The sequence below is a fragment of the Lepidochelys kempii genome, chromosome 11 (genome assembly GCF_965140265.1).
Source record: "Lepidochelys kempii isolate rLepKem1 chromosome 11, rLepKem1.hap2, whole genome shotgun sequence".
In the NCBI taxonomy this organism is placed as follows: domain Eukaryota; kingdom Metazoa; phylum Chordata; order Testudines; family Cheloniidae; genus Lepidochelys; species Lepidochelys kempii.
Window position 1 is genome coordinate 51,415,368 of NC_133266.1, and position 22,237 is coordinate 51,437,604.

At 41.5% G+C, this 22,237-nt stretch overlaps 1 protein-coding gene across 1 annotated transcript in view; it reads left to right on the forward strand.

The window, feature by feature from the left end:
• The window catches only part of COL3A1 (collagen type III alpha 1 chain), a 69,069-nt gene extending 54,187 nt beyond the window's left edge, over positions 1-14,882 (forward strand). The window contains exons 35-51 of the mRNA XM_073306132.1: positions 361-414; positions 912-1,019; positions 1,187-1,240; positions 1,770-1,823; positions 3,422-3,583; positions 3,721-3,828; positions 5,238-5,345; positions 5,840-5,893; positions 6,070-6,177; positions 7,076-7,129; positions 7,239-7,346; positions 8,713-8,766; positions 8,983-9,090; positions 9,758-10,043; positions 11,710-11,897; positions 12,049-12,291; positions 13,800-14,882. Coding sequence (XP_073162233.1) covers positions 361-414; positions 912-1,019; positions 1,187-1,240; positions 1,770-1,823; positions 3,422-3,583; positions 3,721-3,828; positions 5,238-5,345; positions 5,840-5,893; positions 6,070-6,177; positions 7,076-7,129; positions 7,239-7,346; positions 8,713-8,766; positions 8,983-9,090; positions 9,758-10,043; positions 11,710-11,897; positions 12,049-12,291; positions 13,800-13,946 — 1,998 coding nt within the window. The 3' untranslated portion in view covers positions 13,947-14,882. The remainder of the gene's footprint in view (positions 1-360; positions 415-911; positions 1,020-1,186; positions 1,241-1,769; positions 1,824-3,421; positions 3,584-3,720; positions 3,829-5,237; positions 5,346-5,839; positions 5,894-6,069; positions 6,178-7,075; positions 7,130-7,238; positions 7,347-8,712; positions 8,767-8,982; positions 9,091-9,757; positions 10,044-11,709; positions 11,898-12,048; positions 12,292-13,799) is intronic.
• Positions 14,883-22,237: the final 7,355 nt, after the last annotated feature.

Genomic DNA, 22,237 nt, shown 5'->3' on the forward strand with positions numbered 1-22,237 from the left:
TTTTCTATTTTAATAATTAAGTAAACTTTTCAAAATTCACTTATTTCATGGTGTTCATTTTCATATTGATAAAATGGGCCAGATTTTGATCTCAGTTACACCAGGGTGTAACTGGAATAACTCCACTGAGGACTTACACGGATGTAACTGAGAACAGGATTTGGCACAAGGCTAATAATTATCAAGAGTGACATAATTAAACAGTTTGAAAGTATAAAGTTCAGTAACCACATTTAAATTTTATTTCAAGTAGGGACATGATAGAGTAACATGAACCATGTTCACCAAAGAGTTCTCACACATGAGATGTGAAGAATATTTTTCTCATTCTTACATCTAGCATATGTTTCTTTTCTGCAGGGTGATCGAGGTGAACAGGGCCCCCCTGGGCCTGCTGGCTTCCCTGGAGCCCCCGTGAGTATAAATACCAAACAAACTTGATACTCAATTTTTATTTTTAATTCATGTTAGTAATAACTGACCATATTCATGTCCATCTTAGAATGATTTACCAAGCACAGCATGGCAAACTATAACTCTATATTCCACTTCTATATTTAATATGTATTTTAATTATTTCCCTTTGTTTACTTACTCAGCCATACTTCAAGATTCCCATCCCCTTCCCTACCGAATTCTCTTTAGTGAGATTTAGAGCAAGAGACACCTATCAATACAGTCTGCAACCAGAGCTGAGTTTCTAAATTGTGTGTCAGCTCCTTAGACAAGAGTATCTGGGTCTTGGTTCTGATCTCACATTGGATTTATATTATCCATTGCCTTCAATGGATTTATAACTTATAGCCATGTATTCTTAGTTAACAAGTGGATACATCCAAGGAAATTCAACTACCTTCTGTCTCATAGCCCTTTTAACAAAACAGAATTTATAAGAATTTATTTGAATACAGGGACAAAATGGGGAACCTGGTGGAAAAGGAGAGAGAGGCCCTGGTGGTGAAAGAGGTGAGCCTGGTCCCGCAGGAGCTGCAGGTCCTCAAGGAGGCCCTGGTGCACCAGTAAGTATTAAGTATTCATTGTTACCCAAATTCAACTTCAAATTTCTTTCAGTTATGATATTAGTTTGAGCTGTTTGAAATGCATAATGCATTGACACATCTTAGAATCTTATCTGTTGTTGACGGTTTTTCATATCAGATTACAACGTTCTTTTCATTCACTGTAGGGTCCAGCTGGTTCCCAAGGAGCAAAAGGAGAGCGTGGTGCTCCAGGCAGCCCTGTGAGTGTTAACCTTTTCTGTCAGTCTATCACTGGTAGACAACACTGCTGATTATTACTGGGGCAACAACTCCAGCACGATCTGCAGCAAGCACAGTGCATTGGTGGTCTTGGATTGGCTTTGGCATAACAAACTTCTCCTGCACAGGAGTAGGCTGGAGTAACTAAGCCAAACCATCTATGGCCTACTCCAGGTCACCTGCGATTTTGATCTGAAAGACCACCTTGGCAATTTTTCTTAGACCCTGAGATATAGCTGAGATCTTCCAGCGTCAAAAGTTAACATTGGGACTGTATGTTTAGTTATCATGGAAATTTATTCAGCCCTTGTACAAAATGGCTAAATATCACCCAGCCTTGCTCTGTTCTTTGCCTTAAGCCTTTGCCATGATTTTGAAACCACAGCAGAGATGTATTGTGTTAGGAAACTCAGGTACCAATCAAACTTCTGATATTCCCTCATCCTTTTTCTTTCCTGTTTTGTTGCCAATGTTTTAAAATTGACTACTACCCTTACTTATGCATTTCAGGGTTCATCTGGTTTCCCAGGTGCCAGAGGCATGCCTGGTCCTCCTGGTAATAATGTAAGTGTATACTTACCTTGCTGTTATATCTAACTCATATCACTATTACAGTACATTGGCATAAATAATACACAAGTATATTGAAAGTAAAGTTTCTTCTTTGTCTTAACTTCACAAAAATGGGCTTATCCCCATCTCACTTTGCTTTGGATGGCAATTCTTTCATTTATTGTCCTGATAGTCATTGTGCTTGCTCCTCCAAAACCTACTGAACTCAGTGAGGTCTCTCCATTACCTCCAGTAGAATTTGGGTTATTTATTTATCTATCTGTTTATGGTGGTCATAAATGTCCTATTCTCTCTCTTGCTCTTTATGATGCAAGAAATGTACAGTTTAGGATCTTGACTTGTAGTGTTTTCTTCTCACCCAAAGCCTCCTTTCTTTCTATCAGTGATTTTAAATTGTGTTCCATAGATCACAGTTGATCGTTTAGGCCCTTTTTGGCTGCCTGCAGAATGAAACAATTTTAGAACCAAGCAGTTAGAGGGAGGGGTATTTGGAAAGAAGATGGTCCATAGGAGCATCATTCCCTTGTGGAGGTGACCCACAATATGAAGATCAGATAACTGAAAATCTACACTATCCCATTATAATCACTATTTCCTGCATATTACACTTTCCCAAATTTTTGTAGACCATCTCTGTCCCAAGAAAAGCTATTCTATATTACACTTGTTCACACCATATGCGCCTTCTTACACCATAAATACTGGACTATGACTTTGGACTCTTTTTTTTTAAACAAACTGAAAAATGGACGTGGCAAAAGTTGGATAAATCAACTAAATTCCATTAAAAATTAGCATTTACCCACAGTTACCATACAGTCTTAAGTGAGAAATGACATAAGAAAAGTTCCTGCTTCCTGTCACACCGTGAGATTTTTCTTAACAGATTCTTATGTCTTTTCAATATTCCATAGTCACAGACAGATCCAAATCAAAGTTCTGCTTCACAGTTAGAAAATCATGACCATGAGAAGAATATGTATATATAATCTACCCCCAGTAAATACTGGATAATAAAGTTCACATTTTTTGGCCTCATCTAAAGTCCTGTGAAGTCCACAGAAGTCTTTCCATTGGCTTCAGTGGGTTTTGGATCTGACCTTTTATTGAAAAGATCTCATTGCATATATGTTCCATCTCTTTGATACCAGGCACCCCACACCAGGGCTATGATACAGTGACAGCGAGAGTCTGTTCCGGGTGGGAGATTCCAGAAATCAACCAGTACCATCAATATGTAGGAATCCCTCTGGCAGAGCCCTGGTATAAAAATATGCAGTTCCACTTCCACCCAAGACTTAAAATATCAAGAGGGAAAAAAATCTAGATTTAGGTGAGGGGATAGGCTTTTATATAAAATCAGGCCAGCCTTTCCAAATGTGGGTGCCTAAAGTTAGGCATCCAAGTCTGCATTTAGACACCAAAACAAGTGATGTATTTTGCATAGGTTCTGAACTCTCACAGCTCCCACTTACTTTAATGGAAATGGTCTGTGTTAAATTGATCATGATGAAGTAGTATATAGTGTTGTCTCATCTAGTATATCCAATATTGTATCTGAGTCTTCTCTCTTTAAAATTCATGTATAGGGCAATCCAGGGCCACCTGGTAATGTTGGAGCTCCTGGAAAGGATGGTGGTCCTGGTCCGGCAGGTAGCACTGGTCCGGCTGGTAGCCCTGGAGGTGCTGGTCCTAAAGGTGAGCCTGGCCAACCAGGTGAAAAAGGTTCACCAGGTTCAAGAGGAGAAATGGTAAGTAAATTATTTCACAGTGTTCATTAAACCTGTGAATAGAAATTTAATAAGTATGTCATCAAAAGAAGATAATGATTCAAAGTCATGTTTCAACTGAGTACCTAACACTTATTTATTTGAAATATTTTTGACAGGGTTCACCAGGTAGTCCAGGCCCCTCAGGTATAGTTGGTCAACGTGGTATTGTGGGACCGCCAGGCCTTGCTGGCAGACCAGGTGCTCCTGGCATGCCTGGCCCAAAGGTAAATGGAGGTTTATTGATATAATTTACCCTCAAAGATAATGCAGCTGACATTATGCAGTAGATATCTAATAGAGTTTCAGCCTTTCACAGAATTACAGAAATGTAGAGCTGGAAGACCTTGAGATGTTTTCAACTCCAACCCCCTGTTCTGAGGCAGGACCAAGTGAAACTAGACCATCCCTGACAAGTGTTTATCTAATTTGTTCTTAAAAAACCTCCAGTGATGCGGATTCCACAATAATCCTTGGAAGCCTATTTCAGAGCTTAACTACCCTTATAGTTAGAAAGTTTTTTCTAATATCTAACCTACATCTCCCTTGCTACAGATTAAGCCCATTACTTTTTGTCCTACCCCCGCTGGACATAGAGAACATTGATCACAGTCTTCTTTATAACAGCCCTTAACATATTTGAAGACTGCTGTGAGGTCACCCTTCAGTCTTCTTTTCTCAAAACTAAAGATTCCAGGTTTTTTAAACCTTTCTTCATAGGTCAAGTTTTCTAAACCTTTTATTATTTTTGTGACTCTTTTCTGGACTCTCCCCAATTTGTCCACATCTCTCCTAATGAGTGGGCCCCCAGAATTAGACACAGTTTAATGACAATCCTGAATTCCACATGTAATGAATGTGACAAAATTTCTTGATAATAGGCCAAATCCTGAAGTCCTTACTTGGTTTGTACTTAGGCAAATTCTGACTGATGGCAAAGCTAAGTGAAAATTAAGTAGGGACTTCTGGGTTTGCTCCAGTAGTTAGAGAATGGGCACGAACTATAAAGTTACTATCCAGACTAAACTTTCCCTGTATTGAGTGGTACTTGAATCTGGAGTTATCTTTGGTCTCTACTACTAATATTCTTGGATTGTTCTGAGGATTATCTAAAAGTATATGAACATCCTCACACAACTGAAAAACAGAATAATTCACTAGTAAATCTTCATAAAATGTATCAAAATTCTGACACATCATGTCTCCAGTTGTACCACACTTCTCTGTTCTCTTTAACTCATTATTCAGTGGAAAGGCCCATGCAATTCATGAGTAGTTCTTCAGTGTTAATGCCACTCATTACCAGCTATTCATTTGCTAAATTTTCATTATGTACCTTGCTCAAAAAAATATAAGACAAACAGAACATCACGTTCATCCCACATCTGTTGGGCCAGATTCTGTTCTTATTTATTCCATAGTAATCAGTGGAGTGGCACTGGATTTTCACCATTGTAGCTCTACTGAAGTTAACCCACTCCTTCCTGGTCAGTGTTTTTGCACAGGATGCTGCACTTGATTGGGGAGGGGAGGAGAGGGAGAGAGAGAGAGAGAGAGAGAGAGACCAAGAACTGAATAATTTGATGACATTACAAAAAATCAATATGTAATGAACCCATTTCATTTTTCTATGCAGGGTGAAGATGGTAAACCAGGCAGCAATGGTAACCCAGGAGAACGTGGCGCTCCAGGTCTACAAGGTCCTCCTGGTCTAAGTGGCTCATCTGGAGAATCTGGCAGAGATGTAAGCAGATATTTCAGATTTTCATGCTAGACTGTGAATTATACACAGGCCTGTCTAAGGGGGAACTACAGTGGATTTAGAATCCCACCCTGAAAAGCCTGGTGCATAGGGGAACTGGCCCAACACCATTCTCATTTAAAAGGATGCAGCCAGTTCCCCCTAGTCCAGCCTACCCTCTCTGTAGGCCATGGTCCTATCCTAACTGGTGTCGACCAAAGGAACACTCCCTTCACTGTTACAAGTGCAGGGGCTGCAGCTGTGACAGATCCTTATAAGGGCTACACAAGGGGGCAATATGCATCTCCTGGCATGCTGTCTTCCTGAAAATCTGCAGAAGGGCTGCCTACAACCTGGTCCTTTCTGTGAGGGCTGTATTTAAATCATTTCTGTCTCCCTTCTTCTTTTGAGGAGCATTATCCTGATTAAGTCTAAAACATGTTGGCTATGCCGTAATGCTGCGAATATTTAAACTTTTACCTCTCCGTGTTTTTCAGGGTAACCCTGGATCAGATGGCTTGCCAGGTCGTGATGGATCCCCAGGACCCAAGGTAGGAGGCATTAAGTATCTATGGCATGTATAGATTGCCAATCCCTGAGGTATCTAGGTACTGATCTGTACTGCACCTGCTGTCTCTACGGCATCAGTGAGGTGTTGGTTACATATGCACTATGTTGTAATAAATAGATGTGTTTCTGATACTGGCTGTTGTGAATGTCTCTGCAGGGCGATCGTGGTGAAAATGGTGGCCCGGGTTTACCTGGTGCCTCTGGTCATCCTGGGCCCCCAGGGAACGTTGGTCCAGCTGGAAAAACAGGTGAAAGAGGACATCCGGTGAGTGCAAACACGACAGAAAGCACCTACTGTCCATTTTGAATTGTTTTACCAGATGCAATCTGTTTTATACACTAACAGAGAGCACAGGAGTATGGAAGAGTCAAACTGTGTGTGTCTGTCTGTCTGTCTGCAGCAGTGAAAGGCTCTGGCTGGGGAGAGGCAGCAGGGAAAGTCTTTCACTGTGGTGGGGAAAGGTTCCAGCAGCAGATACTACACTGCTAAAAATATCAGTGTAGACACAGAGAGGCACTGCTTGGACAAATGGAGAGCCATATAGGGAATATACCCCAGGCATCAGGGGTCTAGGGCACTCTATTCACTTAAGCAGTGCCTCACTGTCTACACTTCTGTTTATACCTGGGCATGCCGTGTACTCTACATGCTGCCATAAGTGTGAACCTTCCTAAATCATAAATAGCTATGCACAGTTTAAGCTCAAACCCATAGAGTACTTTTTGATGCCACATAGTCAATAAGCCAACCAGACTGTCTCTCTTTACAAACTATGCTTTGCCTGTACAGCACTAGTAATATTATAATAGCTGAGGGAGTTGTGCACTTTGGAAAAGCCCAACCTCTCACCAAATGTTGGGTCTAATCCTATAGGACACGAAGTGCCTCCCGACAGGAGCCAAATTCACTTGCACATGAGGCCTGGTCTAATGTATCAAAGGGATTGTTTAAGTGGAGCTGGCTATCAAGTAGATTTTGTAGTCTTTGTTACCAAATAATATAAGAAACTTATCAACAGAAAGCTAAGCTCAATTACTAAGTTTGTGGACTTTCTCCCTAGTTTCTGACCAGCTCTAGTATCTGCACGTACTGTCTCTCTAGAGAAAAGAGTATGGCAATTGCATTTGATCATGAATATCTCTCATTCCTTTTTTGTCCCTAGGGTCCTTCTGGTCCCGTTGGCCCTGCTGGTCCTTCTGGTGCTCGTGGTGCTCCAGTAAGTCCCCCTTTAAAGCACTTGGACTATCAGTTCTGCCATTTTCTGGTTTTGACAATTTCTCCTACTTATTTTTATATCCATTTTTATTACTAATCTATTTTTAAAGGGTGCCCAAGGTCCTCGTGGTGACAAAGGTGAAACTGGTGAGCGTGGCAGCAATGGCATTAAGGGTCATAGAGGATTTCCTGGTAACCCAGGTTCCCCTGGTCCCCCTGTAAGTATTATGTTGAAATTTTATACTAAGGCTATAATTCTTCTTTCAATTACAGTGATTCAATGCCAGGTAACAGAGAAAAAGAATTCAGCATTATGTAATTTACTAAAGCATCTGTGTATTTTAAACATTAAAGGCAATCAGTAGTCTTGATCCCGATGTTACACCAAGGGGGGACAACGATGAATAAAGATCTCAATGGATTCATTAGGTTCCTAAGACACAAAACTGGGTTTGAGAAAACCACTTTGAATGAGGCTTCTGGTTTTGTTTAGGGTAAATAATATTCATGTTTATGGTCTGTGACTTTGTCAGAATCCTAGTGTTTTTCTCTTGAGATTTTCAAAGGTGCCTGAGGGATTTGGCTGCCCAGTTTTGGCTAGAAATTAATGGCAACTGAATATCCAAATCCTTAATTTGGCTTTGAAATATACTACCCTTAGAGTCTGACGACTGGATTTTTTGTTGCCCTGCAACTTGTGCAGTCATTTACACCAGGCAAAGTGAGTGTGAAATGCTATCAGATCAGAACTCTAGTGTTTTACATACACTGTGCACTCATTTTGTTTAGCTATTAATGACTACACAAGGCACAGAGCAACAAATAATCCAACCCTAGGTACATATAATTGTCTTCACAGTCATATAATTCTGCATGAAGAAGATTTGTATTTAAAGGAATTTTAACTGTAAAGCTTCCACTGACTCTAAAGAGAATCTACAGACCAAATCCCATGCAATTCTCTAAAAACGAATGGGTTATGTAATGTCATAGCAATGCCACAACTGTAATGGCATTGCATGTAAAATCTAAATGAGTAGAGGCCATGATTAAAAAGCCATTAACCAAAATTTACCATACTGTGGCATCTGATCTGCGGCTCACTACTCTCATGGACAGAGTAAAATCTTGACAGAATTCCATTAACTTACATTTTTCAGTAGGAAGCTATTAGCCCTATTTATTCCTTGGCAATTCATCAATAAGTAAATGGTCATTTACTCTTAATTTATTTAAAATAATTGATGTTTGCAGAATCCTTAAAAGAAATCCTGCAAATACCATAGTCAGCGCTGCAGTGATAGTTTTGTGTATTCCAATAGAATTAGGGCTTTAGCCAGAGCCCACAGAAGTCAATGGGAAGACTCCCATTGGGCACTGGATGAGACCTTATACTTTTCTGTTTAGAGAATGACCAGGTTTTATTTGTCATATCTGAGCTTGAAAAATCTTTTTTCAATTATTTGCTTTACATAAAAAAATCTTTGAAGTTATCTATTAAAATGATTACACAAGAAACATCACAAAGATTCCTGCTGCATCCAGTAGGTTAGAGAATATTTATGACCTATCTTCTTTTAACAGGGTCCTCTGGGTCCACAAGGTGCAAATGGAAGTCCAGGAGCTATGGGAGCGAGAGTAAGTAACATTTCCTGATTAAGCAAATCCAACTGTGTTAGAACAAATGTTTTGAACTAAAAATATGGCAACTGTCAAATGGCAAGAGCTAAAGAACCAGGAAGCACATGCTAATTCATAAGAATGAAGTGCTTTAAAATACTTTTTAATATTTGAAATAATGCATAAATAACATATGCGATCTTTTATATTTAACCGTGTTTGTCATTGTTCTAGGGTCCCCCTGGCCCAGCTGGTCCTCCCGGAAAGGATGGTACGAGTGGTTACCCCGGTCCCATAGGTCCTCCAGGCCCTCGTGGTAATCGAGGTGAAAGTGGGTCTGCGGTAAGTGGACAGCAAGCACAACTTTCATTAAATGAACAACTCCTTTTTATTGATCGATCTATCATTAAAAAGATGAACCTTTCTAACACTGTGCATGCTGGAATGACAGCTAATGTAGAATGTATCTACCCACTGAGCACCAGGGGCTTGATCCAAGTCCACTGAATTCAATGGAGACATTTAATTCATTAGGCTTTGGCTCAGGCCCCAGATAAGCACCAACATTTCCCATTTAATATGGGAGAGCAAAATCTCCTCTTCTCTTTAAAGCCTTGACAACTCTGCGGGCTAGTGTGAAGTAGAGGCAGGACTACAGCCTACTTTCCCCATCTGGGGAGGCTAGCACTCTCAGTTTAGTTCATTACCTTTGTTCCTTAGCCATATTGTGGCTGCTCTGCATGCATGAGTACAAGGGCTCCCAGCATCTTCTTCATCTCTACAACTCAACTTGAACAAGGTGGCCCACAATTTGACACTGAATTAGGAAGAGGATGGGTTAAACTGGTCCCAGAGTGGCTAACAGTAGAGCTGAGTGAAAACAAAGCAATAAAGGTTTTTCTGTAACTAGCACTGTCCTTAGCTTTATATTTATGGTCCATATAGTACTTGTATGGACTTGGGTCTGAGCCTGCAATCCTTAATCAACATTATGTTCTTTATTTCCTAGGGTTCACCTGGCCACCCAGGTCCCGCGGGTCCCCCTGGACCTCCTGGGGCTCCTGGTCCATGCTGTGGGGGAGGTGATGGCATTGGTGGTTTAACTGGTGAAAAAGGACCATCATACTACTACGGAGACCAGCCATCTGAAAACAAGGTCAATATGAACGACATCTTATCTTCAATGAAATCAATTAACAGCCAAATTGAAAACATCGTTAGCCCTGATGGCTCCCGGAAGAACCCAGCTCGTAACTGCAGAGACCTGAAATTCTGCCATCCTGAACTCAACAGCGGTATGTTAGATTTTTTTTTCAATATTGGTAATACCACCTGGATCTTGAATTGTTCTGTTTGCAGTGTGACTGTACTCTGAAAAACTAATATGAACCATTTGCATTGTCATGGCTGGGCTTCTCATATGTCAATAAAAGACTGTTTTCTAACGGCAAGCACCACAAAGTAAAGCTGAAATCTGAAAGTCCATTTTGGTTCTCTTTTTTGTACATCATCATTAGTAACCGAGGGCCTGATCCAAAGCACAGTGATATCACTGGAAAGATTCCTATTGGTTTCAGTGGAATTTGCTCAGACCCAAAGTCACAGCAGGGCAAATCAGGCCCTGAGTGAGAACTGTGCAACCATATTTTCTTTAGAATATACCCTTGGTTTCACCCATGAAACTTTGTTGCTCCTCTACAAGTGTCAGAATTTTCTTTTTTTTATTTTAGTAGAAGACTTGCAGTTTAATTGAATTTTGGGGGTGGGAGCGGGGAAAGTGGGAAAGCCTCATTGAAATAGATTTATTATTAATACTTTCCTGATAAAATAACATGGTGTTTTACACCAAAATATGAACCCTGCATGCAATGCTTCTCTTTATATCTGAAAAGTTGTTTTGTAATAGGTTTATCAAATTGAATCAAAACTTTATTTTTTAATTTATTGTCCATTAAAAAACCAAATAAGTAACAAATGGTGTAAAAGCAGTAACATAAAATCTAATTACAAAAAGATTACACTTAATCAAAAGTTTTAGAGGTGCTGTAATCTTTATCATGATCTGTTTTCCATGAAATCCAAACACACAAAAATAAGCATTCTTCAAAATGCAGAAATCTGCTGAAAAATAATTGTCGTCATCAACTTACAGCATACCATTCCAAGAGCACAAAGTATGGTAAATGTATCTTCTGTTATAATAACTTAAATACAAACTCATGGAGAAATGAAACTACTGACATTTGAATGCTGACTTTAAAATCAAATTCATCATCAGCATATAAAGAGAGCAACCCCACTGTCGTCGGTGGAGTCTTAGGCCAATAACAAGTTTGCCCCCAAATGATTTGGGCCCTGATAGAACAAAGTACTTAGTATAAGTAAAAAGAACAGGAGGACTTGTGGCACCTTAGAGACTAACAAATTTATTAGAGCATAAGTACACCTTCTCTGTATGTATATATATATATATATATATATCTTCTTACTATATGTTCCATTCTATGCATCCGATGAAGTGAGCTGTAGCCCACGAAAGCTTATGCTCTAATAAATTTGTTAGTCTCTAAGGTGCCACAAGTACTCCTGTTCTTTTTGCGGATACAGACTAACATAGCTGCTACTTGTATAAGTGTGATTTTTAAGTAGGTCCATTGGCTTCAATAAGACTTCTCAGATGTTTAAAGTTAAATATCTGCTTAAGTCCTTTGCTGGCTGCGGACCATATGTAACACAATTTAAAGAAAGCTAGAATTTCTCTGACAAGTCATTTTAGAGCATTTGAATGAGATCATACATGGTCTCTTTGTGCCATCTTAATTCTTCTCCTGGCTTGTCTTCAGTCAAAACTTTCATACCTCTTACTCAATGCAAGCATTTGAGACAGACATACGCTTTAGAACATATGGGTAAAATAATCAAATTCCTCTCCTGATTTTCTGCTATTTTATGTCCCTCTAGGAGAGTACTGGATTGATCCTAACCAAGGTTGCAAGATGGATGCAATAAAAGCATACTGTAATATGGAAACTGGTGAGACATGCATCAATGCTAATCCCAGCAGTGTGCCACGTAAAAACTGGTGGACCAGTTCAGGAGCTGAAAAGAAACACATCTGGTTTGGAGAGTCTATGAATGGTGGCTTCCAGGTAAGAAATATTAGATCTTCTCAATTAATAACCTAGGCAGCAATTCTTATATTTCATTCACATCACTGATAAGTAATACCATGGAATTAATTTAATCTAGTAAATATATCAGCAGTTAAAAAAAAAGATTGTTTTGTGTGTTGTACCACAGTTCAGCTATGGAGATCCAGAGCTTCCAGAAGATGTTTCAGATGTGCAGATGGCATTCCTTAGATTGCTCTCTAGCCGCGCCTCTCAGAATATCACTTATCACTGCAAGAACAGCATTGCTTACATGGATCAGGCCAGTGGAAATGTTAAGAAAGCTCTGAAACTGATGAGTTCCACTGAGAGCGAGTTCAAGGCTGAAGGAAACAGCAAATTCACATACGCCGTTCTGGAAGATGGCTGTACTGTAAGTACACAGAATTTTTGTAAGATAGCACCACATATAGGGCTAGATGGGATCCTAGCCGTGCAGGGACACTGGAAAGAGCAAAGACTCACTCAGCCGTTGCAAGGGCTAGACACAGTTGCAGCTGTGATGCTCAGAAAATACACTCCAGAAGCTTGAGTGAGGTCGGACAGGGAATAGGTGGAATCAGTGCTGGTGCACCGGTTTAAGTGGAGCCAACTGCGGGTATATCATACGCTTTGCCAGCAAACCAAGGAGCAGGCACTGGCAGGCATTATGCCACTTCCCGGGACCGTGCCCTCTGCACTGGCCCTTGCTACAGGCTACATGCTAAAAACAGCTTTGAAATCAACAGCTCTGTTTGTGGAGTAAGATGCTATTTGAAACTGTGCTTTACAAAGGTCTTCTTTTAGATGCCCCCTTTTCTTTCTCCTTTCATCCAAGTCATGGTGCTGAAATTCTGATTCCACCCCAAACCTAATTCTATTCAATCCAAAATGGAGTTTTTGTTGAACCAGGAATTGAATATGAAGGGCTAGATTGTCCCAACCATGCAAAAATTCACCTGGGAGAAAAAGCTATGCACTAAGACAGAGGTAGCCTATAGATAATTTCATCTCCCTTTGAGGTAGGTGCTTTGGCCTATGTTTCCAGGTAGCACTGTTCCATGACCATATATAGCTGGAGGGTACTGATGCCATGAAGTCTACTCATTGATGGGTTCACTTGAGGCAGGACTGACATCATCCAAGATAAAGCCACAACTGAGGGGACTCCCCCTACTCTTTGGCAGTATGCTCAGCGCTGGCAGGTACCAGAAACAGGCAGGGAACCATCTGATAGCAACATGCAGGCAGCTAGTCTAAGCCTGTTGTAACAGCAAGTGATGAATGGCAGTTATGATCAAGAATGCCAGTTGATGTGAATAACAGCAGTCTGTCTAGACAGCAGAAACTAATGCACAACAGCTTCCATAATTGCTGGTTGCTGCTGCAGTGATCTGAGGTCTCAATGGCACAAAAGATACACATGCACATCACAGAAAGTGCAACTTAAAGTAGTATGAGCCTGGTTTACACTGCAACCTCTTGCTGCTGTTTTTTTGCATGCACGAGACAAATGCGAAGTGCAGCTTATTTTTTCCTGTTTCCCTTTCCTGTGCTCACTGCACAAGGAGGGGGAAGCATTTCTCAATGCAAGGCTGGAGCATGCATGCAAAAAAACGCATGGTGTCTGTGTAGCCTAGAGCGTGTGCCAGAGATTTGTTCAGGGAGCTGTAACCATCTGATGCTTGCCCCCTGCCTAGCCCAGCCTTCGAACACTAATTAAGAGCTCTTCTAAACATATGCCTTTCCAAGAAGATAATGATTAGGGAAATGAAGTACTTTGAATGGGGCAGGGGATGGAACATCGGTGTGAGGAACAAGAGGTGTGAAATTAAGTAAAATAACCCCCCTGTAGAACTATACTGGATTTCTCTAAACTGATTTTCTCTTCAATTTCTGCAGAAGCACACTGGAGAATGGGGTAAAACAGTCTTTGAATACAGAACACGGAAGACAATGAGGTTGCCTGTGGTGGATATTGCTCCCATGGATATTGGTGGTCCTGATCAGGAATTTGGTGTGGACATTGGCCCAGTCTGTTTCTTATAAAATCAAGGATATCGCTTTTTCTAAAACCCCAGCAAGCAAATCCACACTCTCCTTTTGTTTTAACCTTGTCAACTGGTACAGGTGCTCAACTGTATCCCAGTTATTTATTTACAAATTTTCTGGAGGAAACAAAGGTAATTTGACAAAGGGTGAATTGTTTTTAATTACACAAAATACAATAAAAATGCTTTTTGCTTTTTTTAACCAAATTCCATCTTCAAAACATGTCTCCGTGGTGCTATAATAAAACTTCAACACTCAACAAAACAATACTGTCTTCTATTAGTTGAATGAAAGCCAATTTACACAGCACTGATTGCTCCCAGCATCAAAGTTTACCCTAAGACGCAGTCCGTAAAGCTAGAAAGACTTCCCCGTTTCAACTACCTCAACATGGACAGAAACTGGGATGAGTTTGATGAGTTACAGCAAAAAAAACCAAACAGCCAAATCAAAATACATTGGAACCATTGGTTAATTCAAAGGAATTATTAGGTATACAATTGTATTTTTCTTTACTGATTAGTTTGAACACCCTAATGTTACAATCCAACAATAAAATTATGGTATTCTGTTTTCAAGGGTGCTTCTATACTTTCCTGTCATTGCTGGTCAAGACCACTAAAATTAGGGAAGTGTAAAAGACTAATGTGATGGTGCTAATGTATTTTTCACTTCTAAATCTGCAAGACAGGTTTATTGACTTCCATTAAAGGATTAAAAACAATTGTAAATGTCTCCTGTCAGAGATTAGGATTGGCCTACTATTTCTGAGGTCATTCCCTTCTCACTCTGTAAAAGTCAAAGATGCAGAATTGTGAGCTTCTTTCATCACATTAACACATTTGTAGTGTTGAAGGTTAACCATCTTTGTAAGCTTTTATATTGTTGTTGGTCTTTACCTTACAGAGACACACAATAAATATCTTAATAAAACTCCTCATTTTTCCACTTCACTACTCTTATCCTTTCCTCCCAACTTTACTAACAGGGAAGCAAAGTTATAACAGAGTCCAGAAAAAGGACTGAGTGATCTTTCCTCAAGCAAAATGGCAGGATTTCACCCAGAGAGTTTACAATTTAGTACTAAGAAATGCTACCTGCTGCACTAAAGTATTTTTTTACTTAGAAACTTAAAGTTAAAACTACCTGTGATCAGCTTTTTGGACTATCATTCCAGTACTGAAAACCTGTCACACATGACCGACAGAAATGTCTGGTACTTTGGAAAATGTTCATGTCACAAATCCTTTGGAAGCTGCACTGAAACTTGTAAATTCTGTGCAGTTGAAATTCATGCTGAGGGCCAGCATAATGCCTTTACTGCAGATACATGGAATATAAGCAGGGGACAGGCTTTATAGTGGTCAATACTGAATTTTACCCAGGTAGAAATGGAAGGGTTAGGAAATGAGTGCAGAAAGCAACTGTAGAGGTGGTAATGTACATGAGTGACAGTAAAATTTTGACTATCACACAGCATAGTACAGATAACAATGATGCTCATTTGAATAGCGCACAAGCCAGCAAAATGACTGTCATAATCTGACACATCTATATATTTTGTGCTATTGAAGAGAACTTCTGTCTAGAAATCTGGACGAAACAACATTGATGTTGCACATTATATTCCTTTTGTCTACTCTTAACTATTCATATTAATATGACAAAAGAAAAGGAGTACTTGTGGCACCTTAGAGACTAACACAAGTACTCCTTTTCTTTTTGCAAATACAGACTAACACGGCTGTTACTCTGAAACCTATTAATATGATAGTTACCATTCCTTTTAACATCAAAAATAAATGGTCTGATAGACTGTGACTTGGATTAGGTGCCTGTGCAAGGGAATAAGAACACCTTCCATGCCTCTACGTGTGTGTGGGAATAAGTGCGGCTACTCACCAGCTTTATTGCTTCCCTGGAGCAGGTGATGGCGGGGGATCCACCTTCCCCAAGGCAGACCAACTGAGTGGGTGCATCCGAACAGGATGGATAGTAATATGGCTTCTGGTATAGGTCAGCAGTAAGTTACTAGCCATCACTAGTAAAAGAGAACGCAAAGGAGGAAATGGGACATATAAGTAGGTCTCTGCATCACAGTAGTGCCTGGTGCACTTCCCTTTCCTCAGGGCTGCGCCTAAAGGGTGGGATTTTCTAAAGTGATGAGCATTAGCCTAACATAGCACCATTAATTTCAATGGCCACAGAACTGAGGCAATGCGGGGTGCTTTTGAAAATCCTGCTTTATAGGGTACTTTTAACATTTTCTGCAACTATTAAACCACTTATAAGGGAACCAACTTCTGCTCTGTGAAATTCCTTCAGTGGGTTGCACTGGCATAACTGATGGCTGTACTTGGACTATTACTGTTAAAAATGGTTGGTTAACATAAAAAATGTATTTGGCATACTCATTTGTCCCTATGAAACTACAAGTGACCAATTCCATTCAAAAAGGAAGACGATTTTGAATTAAAACAATTAGACTACCAAATAGGATAGCTTTGAAGGTGTGTAATTCATAGTTTTTAAAAGTGTAACCTTTTTTGAATGAGTAACCCCTGCATATATTGTTCTCTACTCAAATCATTTCAGTTTCTAGCAGTACCTGTCACCCTATATAGCAAACAATAATTGGCACATCAGAACAGAAGGAAAAAGCAAAAATAGTAGTACCTGTGAGTAATAGCAAATATAGGTCATCTCAGGAAAGCTGGACTGATTTTTGTCATTTGTGAAACATTTAGTTACATTTATTATACTATTGGAGTAGCACAAAAACACTAGTGTGCAAACCTAGTAGCCTTAGCCTATAGGGAAGGAATATGTTTTTGGAGCCTTAATCTCAGAGCTGGAATCTTGTGAACCTGGCTGGCAAGAATGGTGTCAGTATGCCCTTGGCCTTTGTCATCACTACAGTCTGCTTGCTGCGCCTATATTCACTCCTAGTATGGTGCTAAGAAGATAGAACCAGGTCCGGCCAGCTAGAAGAATTAAGTAGTACAGTCACAGTGAATCAAAATATAAACTAGGGGACTGGTTCCTTGCCAGGGCAGAACCTGTGTTTTTGGAACTGAAGATGTATGGACCCTGTGCATGGGGGAAGCCTCGTACAGTGTAGTGGCAGGCCACCAGGGGCTTTTCTTACAGCCACAGCGTCCTGGGTGATGATGGGTGGAGGGGGGAGCAGGGCAGCAAGTAGCCCCTCCTCCCATGGGGCTGCCAGCAGGGGTTGGTCCCTGACCCTTTCTAGTGCCACAAACATTGTAGGAGCAGGCGCCAGTGAGAGTCAGTTCTCCACCTTCATGGGGTGGTGGGGATTAGGCTTTGCGCTTCAGCCCTGGAGTGGTGGGCAGCAGGCTCTGGCCATGCAGTGGTGGATTTCAGCCCCTGAGCTCATTCTCTCTGGTCCCCCATCACCCCTGCTCCCTGCTGCCTCCTCCATCCCCCAGCCATGCAGCAGGGCCCCAGAATGCAGTCCTGGACTCACCTTGCCATTGCCCTGACCGCCGCGACCTCTTCCAGCCCCCACCCCCATCCCCCAGAACATGGCCCTCCTTACAGACCTGCCCATCCACGTTTTAATTTGCCCTCCAGCTTGCTCAGGATGAGTAAGTCTGCTGTGGGAAGTGATATTAACAATCACTTTTCACTAGCTAGCAAATTAAAAAAAAAATCAACCAAAAAAGGCAAAACACACAAAGCACTTTATTTGTATTTCTTTTCTGTTTAGGTCCACTAAAGATTAGAGACATCTATACATTATTTTTATTGACTCGGCAAAAAAACCCCGCCATAAATAAATTACAATGATCTGGTCATATATATGTGCATATTTATTTGTTTTTCCAAAAATTAATTAAGTATTTTAGGAAAAATTGTCAGAACGGCCACCAGCAAGAGTTGGTAGCTGCACTCTGAGGCCACCAAAAAATTTGTTGTGAGAACTCTTGCTTATGCAATCCACCTCATAGTCCCTAACATGCGGCGGGGGAGGAGGGAGGAGGCATGTAGGAAACAGGCTCCATATATGTCCCTTGATACTAGCTGCTAGGCCCAGCCCACTGGAAGCACTTGGAAGGATACATGACACCAAAAAAAGAAAAAAAGAAGACTTACAGAACCACTAGATTTCAGGCAGCATTGAGGCTGAACGAATAATTGGCAACAAATACGTGTTGGTGTGAACTGAAAATCTGGTTTGTGTGAACATGGACTGAAAATTCCAAAATAATTTCTCTCCTGAACCAAAGCATTTTGTGTTGATAGTGTCAAAACATTAAATATAAACTACTAAGGTATTTACACAATTGGAGCTGACACTTTTAGTAATATACAAATAGGACCATAAAGAATTTTGTGGGAAATTGAAACTCGTATCATGAGCACTTAAGGTAAAGTAGCCAGCCATTGACGAGCGTGTTAAGGAATCATAATGCAAAAACAAGTGTATACGTTAAGGGGAAGATTAGATAAAGGGCAACATTTAAACAGCTTATCTACCGAATTCATCTTGTACTTTCTGTTAAGAAGTAGATATTTTAGGACTAGATTCACAACGGGACTTAGGCACCACTGGCAGTCATAAAACCCCCCACTGAGCGATCAGCCAATGCTGTTGGCATCGGGTGTGTCTACACTTCAAGCTGGAGAGGTAAATTGCAGCTAGAAGAGCCACACCCCCCACAAGCTCTGATTGAGTAGGAGCAGCTAGAGGTGCTAGCCACCTCAAGGACGTACCTGTCCAAGACCCTAGGCCCACATTTGAGGCAGCTAACTCCACTCGTGCTGCTATGGCTGCACCCTATTCTTAGCACACTCGCCCTATCAAAGCTAGCATGGGTATGTCTCCTCGAGCTGGAATTTACACCTCCAGGTCTAATGCTGACATACCCTACATTTCCACCGTTCAAGGCCCGAGGCACCTAAATTTCAGTGGCTGGGCTTGTGCGCAGCCACCTAAGTTCTGACATCACCCAGAATCTTGGCACCTAAGTCACACCTAAGCCCCTGCGGGAATCACAAACTAGGCATTCTCTGCCTCTCTTGTCTTCAGGGCCTGATCCAGCAGGCATGCTCTGAGCACCCCTAAACCCACACAAAAACAGGAGGTGGTGGTGGTGAGGCCGCCATCGCCACCAACACCGTCTGCTGCCGCCAGCTTTTGTGAATCCCATTCTTAGGTACCCAACTCTCCCGAGGCACCGTATAGGGAGCCCAGGCACCGAACAAAGGGTTTGGAAGTCCACTAAAAGTTAAGCGCAGCAATGTTGAGTATTGCAACACCAGATTAAGTCCCTTTGTGAATCTAGCCCTTAGAGTCAATATTTTGCCTGAGTAAGGAAGGACTAAATGATCAAGCCCTTTGAACTTGAAAAGGGAAGATGGAATCAAAAGACAGAGTTTAAATTCTTTTAGACACCATAATAGAGGCTAATTTAAATGTAGACCCCAAATTAAAAAACATAGTAAGAGAACCAAAAAAGTGCCACCGTAACTAAACAACAAAGTAAAAGACACAGTGAGAGGCAAAAAGGCATCCTTCAAAAGTGGACGTTAAATCCTATTGAGGCAAATAGAAAGGCGCATGAACTCTGGCAAGTGAAGTGTAAAAATACAGTTAGGAAGGCCAAAAAAGAATCTGAAGAACAGCTAGCCAAAGACTCAGAAAGTAACAGCAAGAAAAATTTTAAGTACATCAGAAGCAGGAAACCTGCTAAACAACCAGTAGGGCCACTGGATGATGGAGATGTGCAGTGGCAGTCAAAAAAGCTAACAGGATGTTGGGAATCATTAGGAAAGGAATAGATAGTAAGACAGAAAATATCATCTTGTCTCTATATAAATCTACGGTAGGCCCACATCTTGATTACTGTGTGCAGGTCCGGTTGCCCAATTTCAAAAAAGATATATCGGAATTGGAAAAGGTTCAGAAAAGGGCAACAAAATGATCAGGGGTATGGAACAGCTTCCATATGAGGAGAGATTAATAAGACTGGGACTTTTCAGCTTGGAAAAGAGATGACTCAATGGGGGAGCAGTGGTTCTCAAAACCGGTCCATCGCTTGTTCAGGGAAAGCGACGTGGGCCTAGGGATGTGCTGGCCGCCCTTCCGCAGATTCGGCCAGTGAGAGCCGCGATTGACCAAACCTGTGGACGCAGCAGGTAAACAAATCAGTCCGGCGCGCCAGGGGCGTTCCCTGAACAAGCAGCGGACCGGCTTTGAGAACCACTGCTCTATCATATCCCCCACATTTAGTCATCTCTTTTCCAAGCTGAAAAGTCCCAGTCTTATTAATCTCTCCTCATATGGAAGCTATTCCATGTGCTGGCCGCCCTTCCCGCAGCCCCCATTGGCCTGGAGCGGCGAACCACGGCCAGTGGGAGCCACGATCAGCTGAGCCTGCAGACGCAGCAGGTAAACAAACCAGCCCGGCCCGCCAGGGGCTTTCCCTGAACAAGCGGCGGACTGGCTTTGAGAACCACTGTGATAGAGGTCTCTAAAATCATCACTGGTGTAGAGAAAGTAAATAAGGAAGTGTTATTTACTCCTCATAATACATGAACTAGGGGTCACCAAATGAAATTAATAGGCAGCAAGTTCAAAACAAACAAAAGGACATATTTCTTTACACAATGTACAGTCAACCTGTGGAACTCCTTGCCAAAGTATGTTGTGAAGGTCGAGACAATAATAGCGTTCAAACTAGATAAATTCATGGAGGATAGGTCCATCAAAGGCTATTAGCCAAGCTGGGTAGGGATAGTGTCCCTAGTGTCTGTTTGCCAGAAGCTGGGAACGGGCAACAGGGATGGATCACTTGATGATTACCTGATCTGTTCATTCCCTCTGAAGCTCCTGGCATTGGCCACTGTTGAAAGACAGGAGACTGGGCTAGATGGATCATTGGCTGAGCCAGTATGGCCATTTTTATGTAGAATATTTTACTCTTCTCTAGTAAGCACAACTGCAATAAGGCAAGAAAGGGCCTTTTATCCTCAGATTATCTTGGCCTTTCTTTTCTTACATGTTTAAGTACATTTCAGTGCTTATGAAAGGAATGTGATAAAGAGAAGTAGAGTATGCAATCTTCTACCCCTCAATGGCAGTGCAAATCAGGTGTCATTAACATTCCTCAACTGTGACCTAGTCAATGGTGAGAGCAGGTTGTCTCATTACTCATTCAGGTCTCAACTACTAGCTCTTTACAGACCAGTTCTCATAGCTGGGTTTTTGCCAAGTAACATGAAGCTCAATGACACGTGCTGCTATCCCTTTGTTGGGGACACTGGGGCATGGCCACTAGGTAACTCGAGGGGATGGAAGCCCACGAGTGTCGATGAAGCCCCCTCGCACTAGGCCCAGGTGTCCTTACCGCCCCCCCCGCCCCCGGCCTGGAGGCACTCGTAGCAGCTCTGCGTACTAGGCCCAAGTGTCCTTGCCCCCCCCCCCACCTGGAGGCACACACAGCAGTTATGCTGAGAATCTGCAACACTATACTGCAGAGGCAGACTGCCTGAAACTAAGCAAGGCCAAACAGGGCAGATATGGAAGAACAATGCTGAATAAAGCAGCTTTATGTATAGTTTAACAAATGATACAGAGAACCAGGGAACTAGCTGGGAACTGGATTGGCTGGCTATATGGATACTTAGGGCAGCTTGCTACTGGATAAGTATGCTGGGGAAAAGGATGTATAAAAGCCTGTGTAACTTCCTGCTCTCTGTACAGGATTTGAGATTCAAATCTCCCTGTACCTTTTTGAAGCGTCAAATAAACTTTTTTGCTTCCCCACCCCGTTGTGATTATTGGGTGTAGCACACCGGGTAGCGAACCAACTCAAGCTGTTGTTCAGCCTCTCGACACTGGGTGCCGGCAACACCCTCCATCTGCCATTCAATTGTAAAGAGTCCTTGGAACTTCTCCTCTCACAACAGGGAGCCCCCCCCACACACACACACACAAAGAAGGACCCAACTAAAATGGTCAAGGTTTTCACCAGGCAATTTGTCATTTTTAATAATTTTGAAATAATTTATATAACGTCATTATTGCACAGGAAATTATCAACGCCACATTTTCCCTCCCCAGAAGATCTATTAAAGGCTAGTGAGGGTTTGTCATTTACTGGACTGTGGTGCGACAAGTGTGGACAGGCCAGTCTCAGTCCTGGTTTGATAGAACAGTTGATCCATAGGGAACAAAGACATCTAAGGTTCATAACTTGGCTAATTATTCATAATTTGAGAGAGCCTCGTGTTTAATATATGCCAGCGCCACTCTCTAC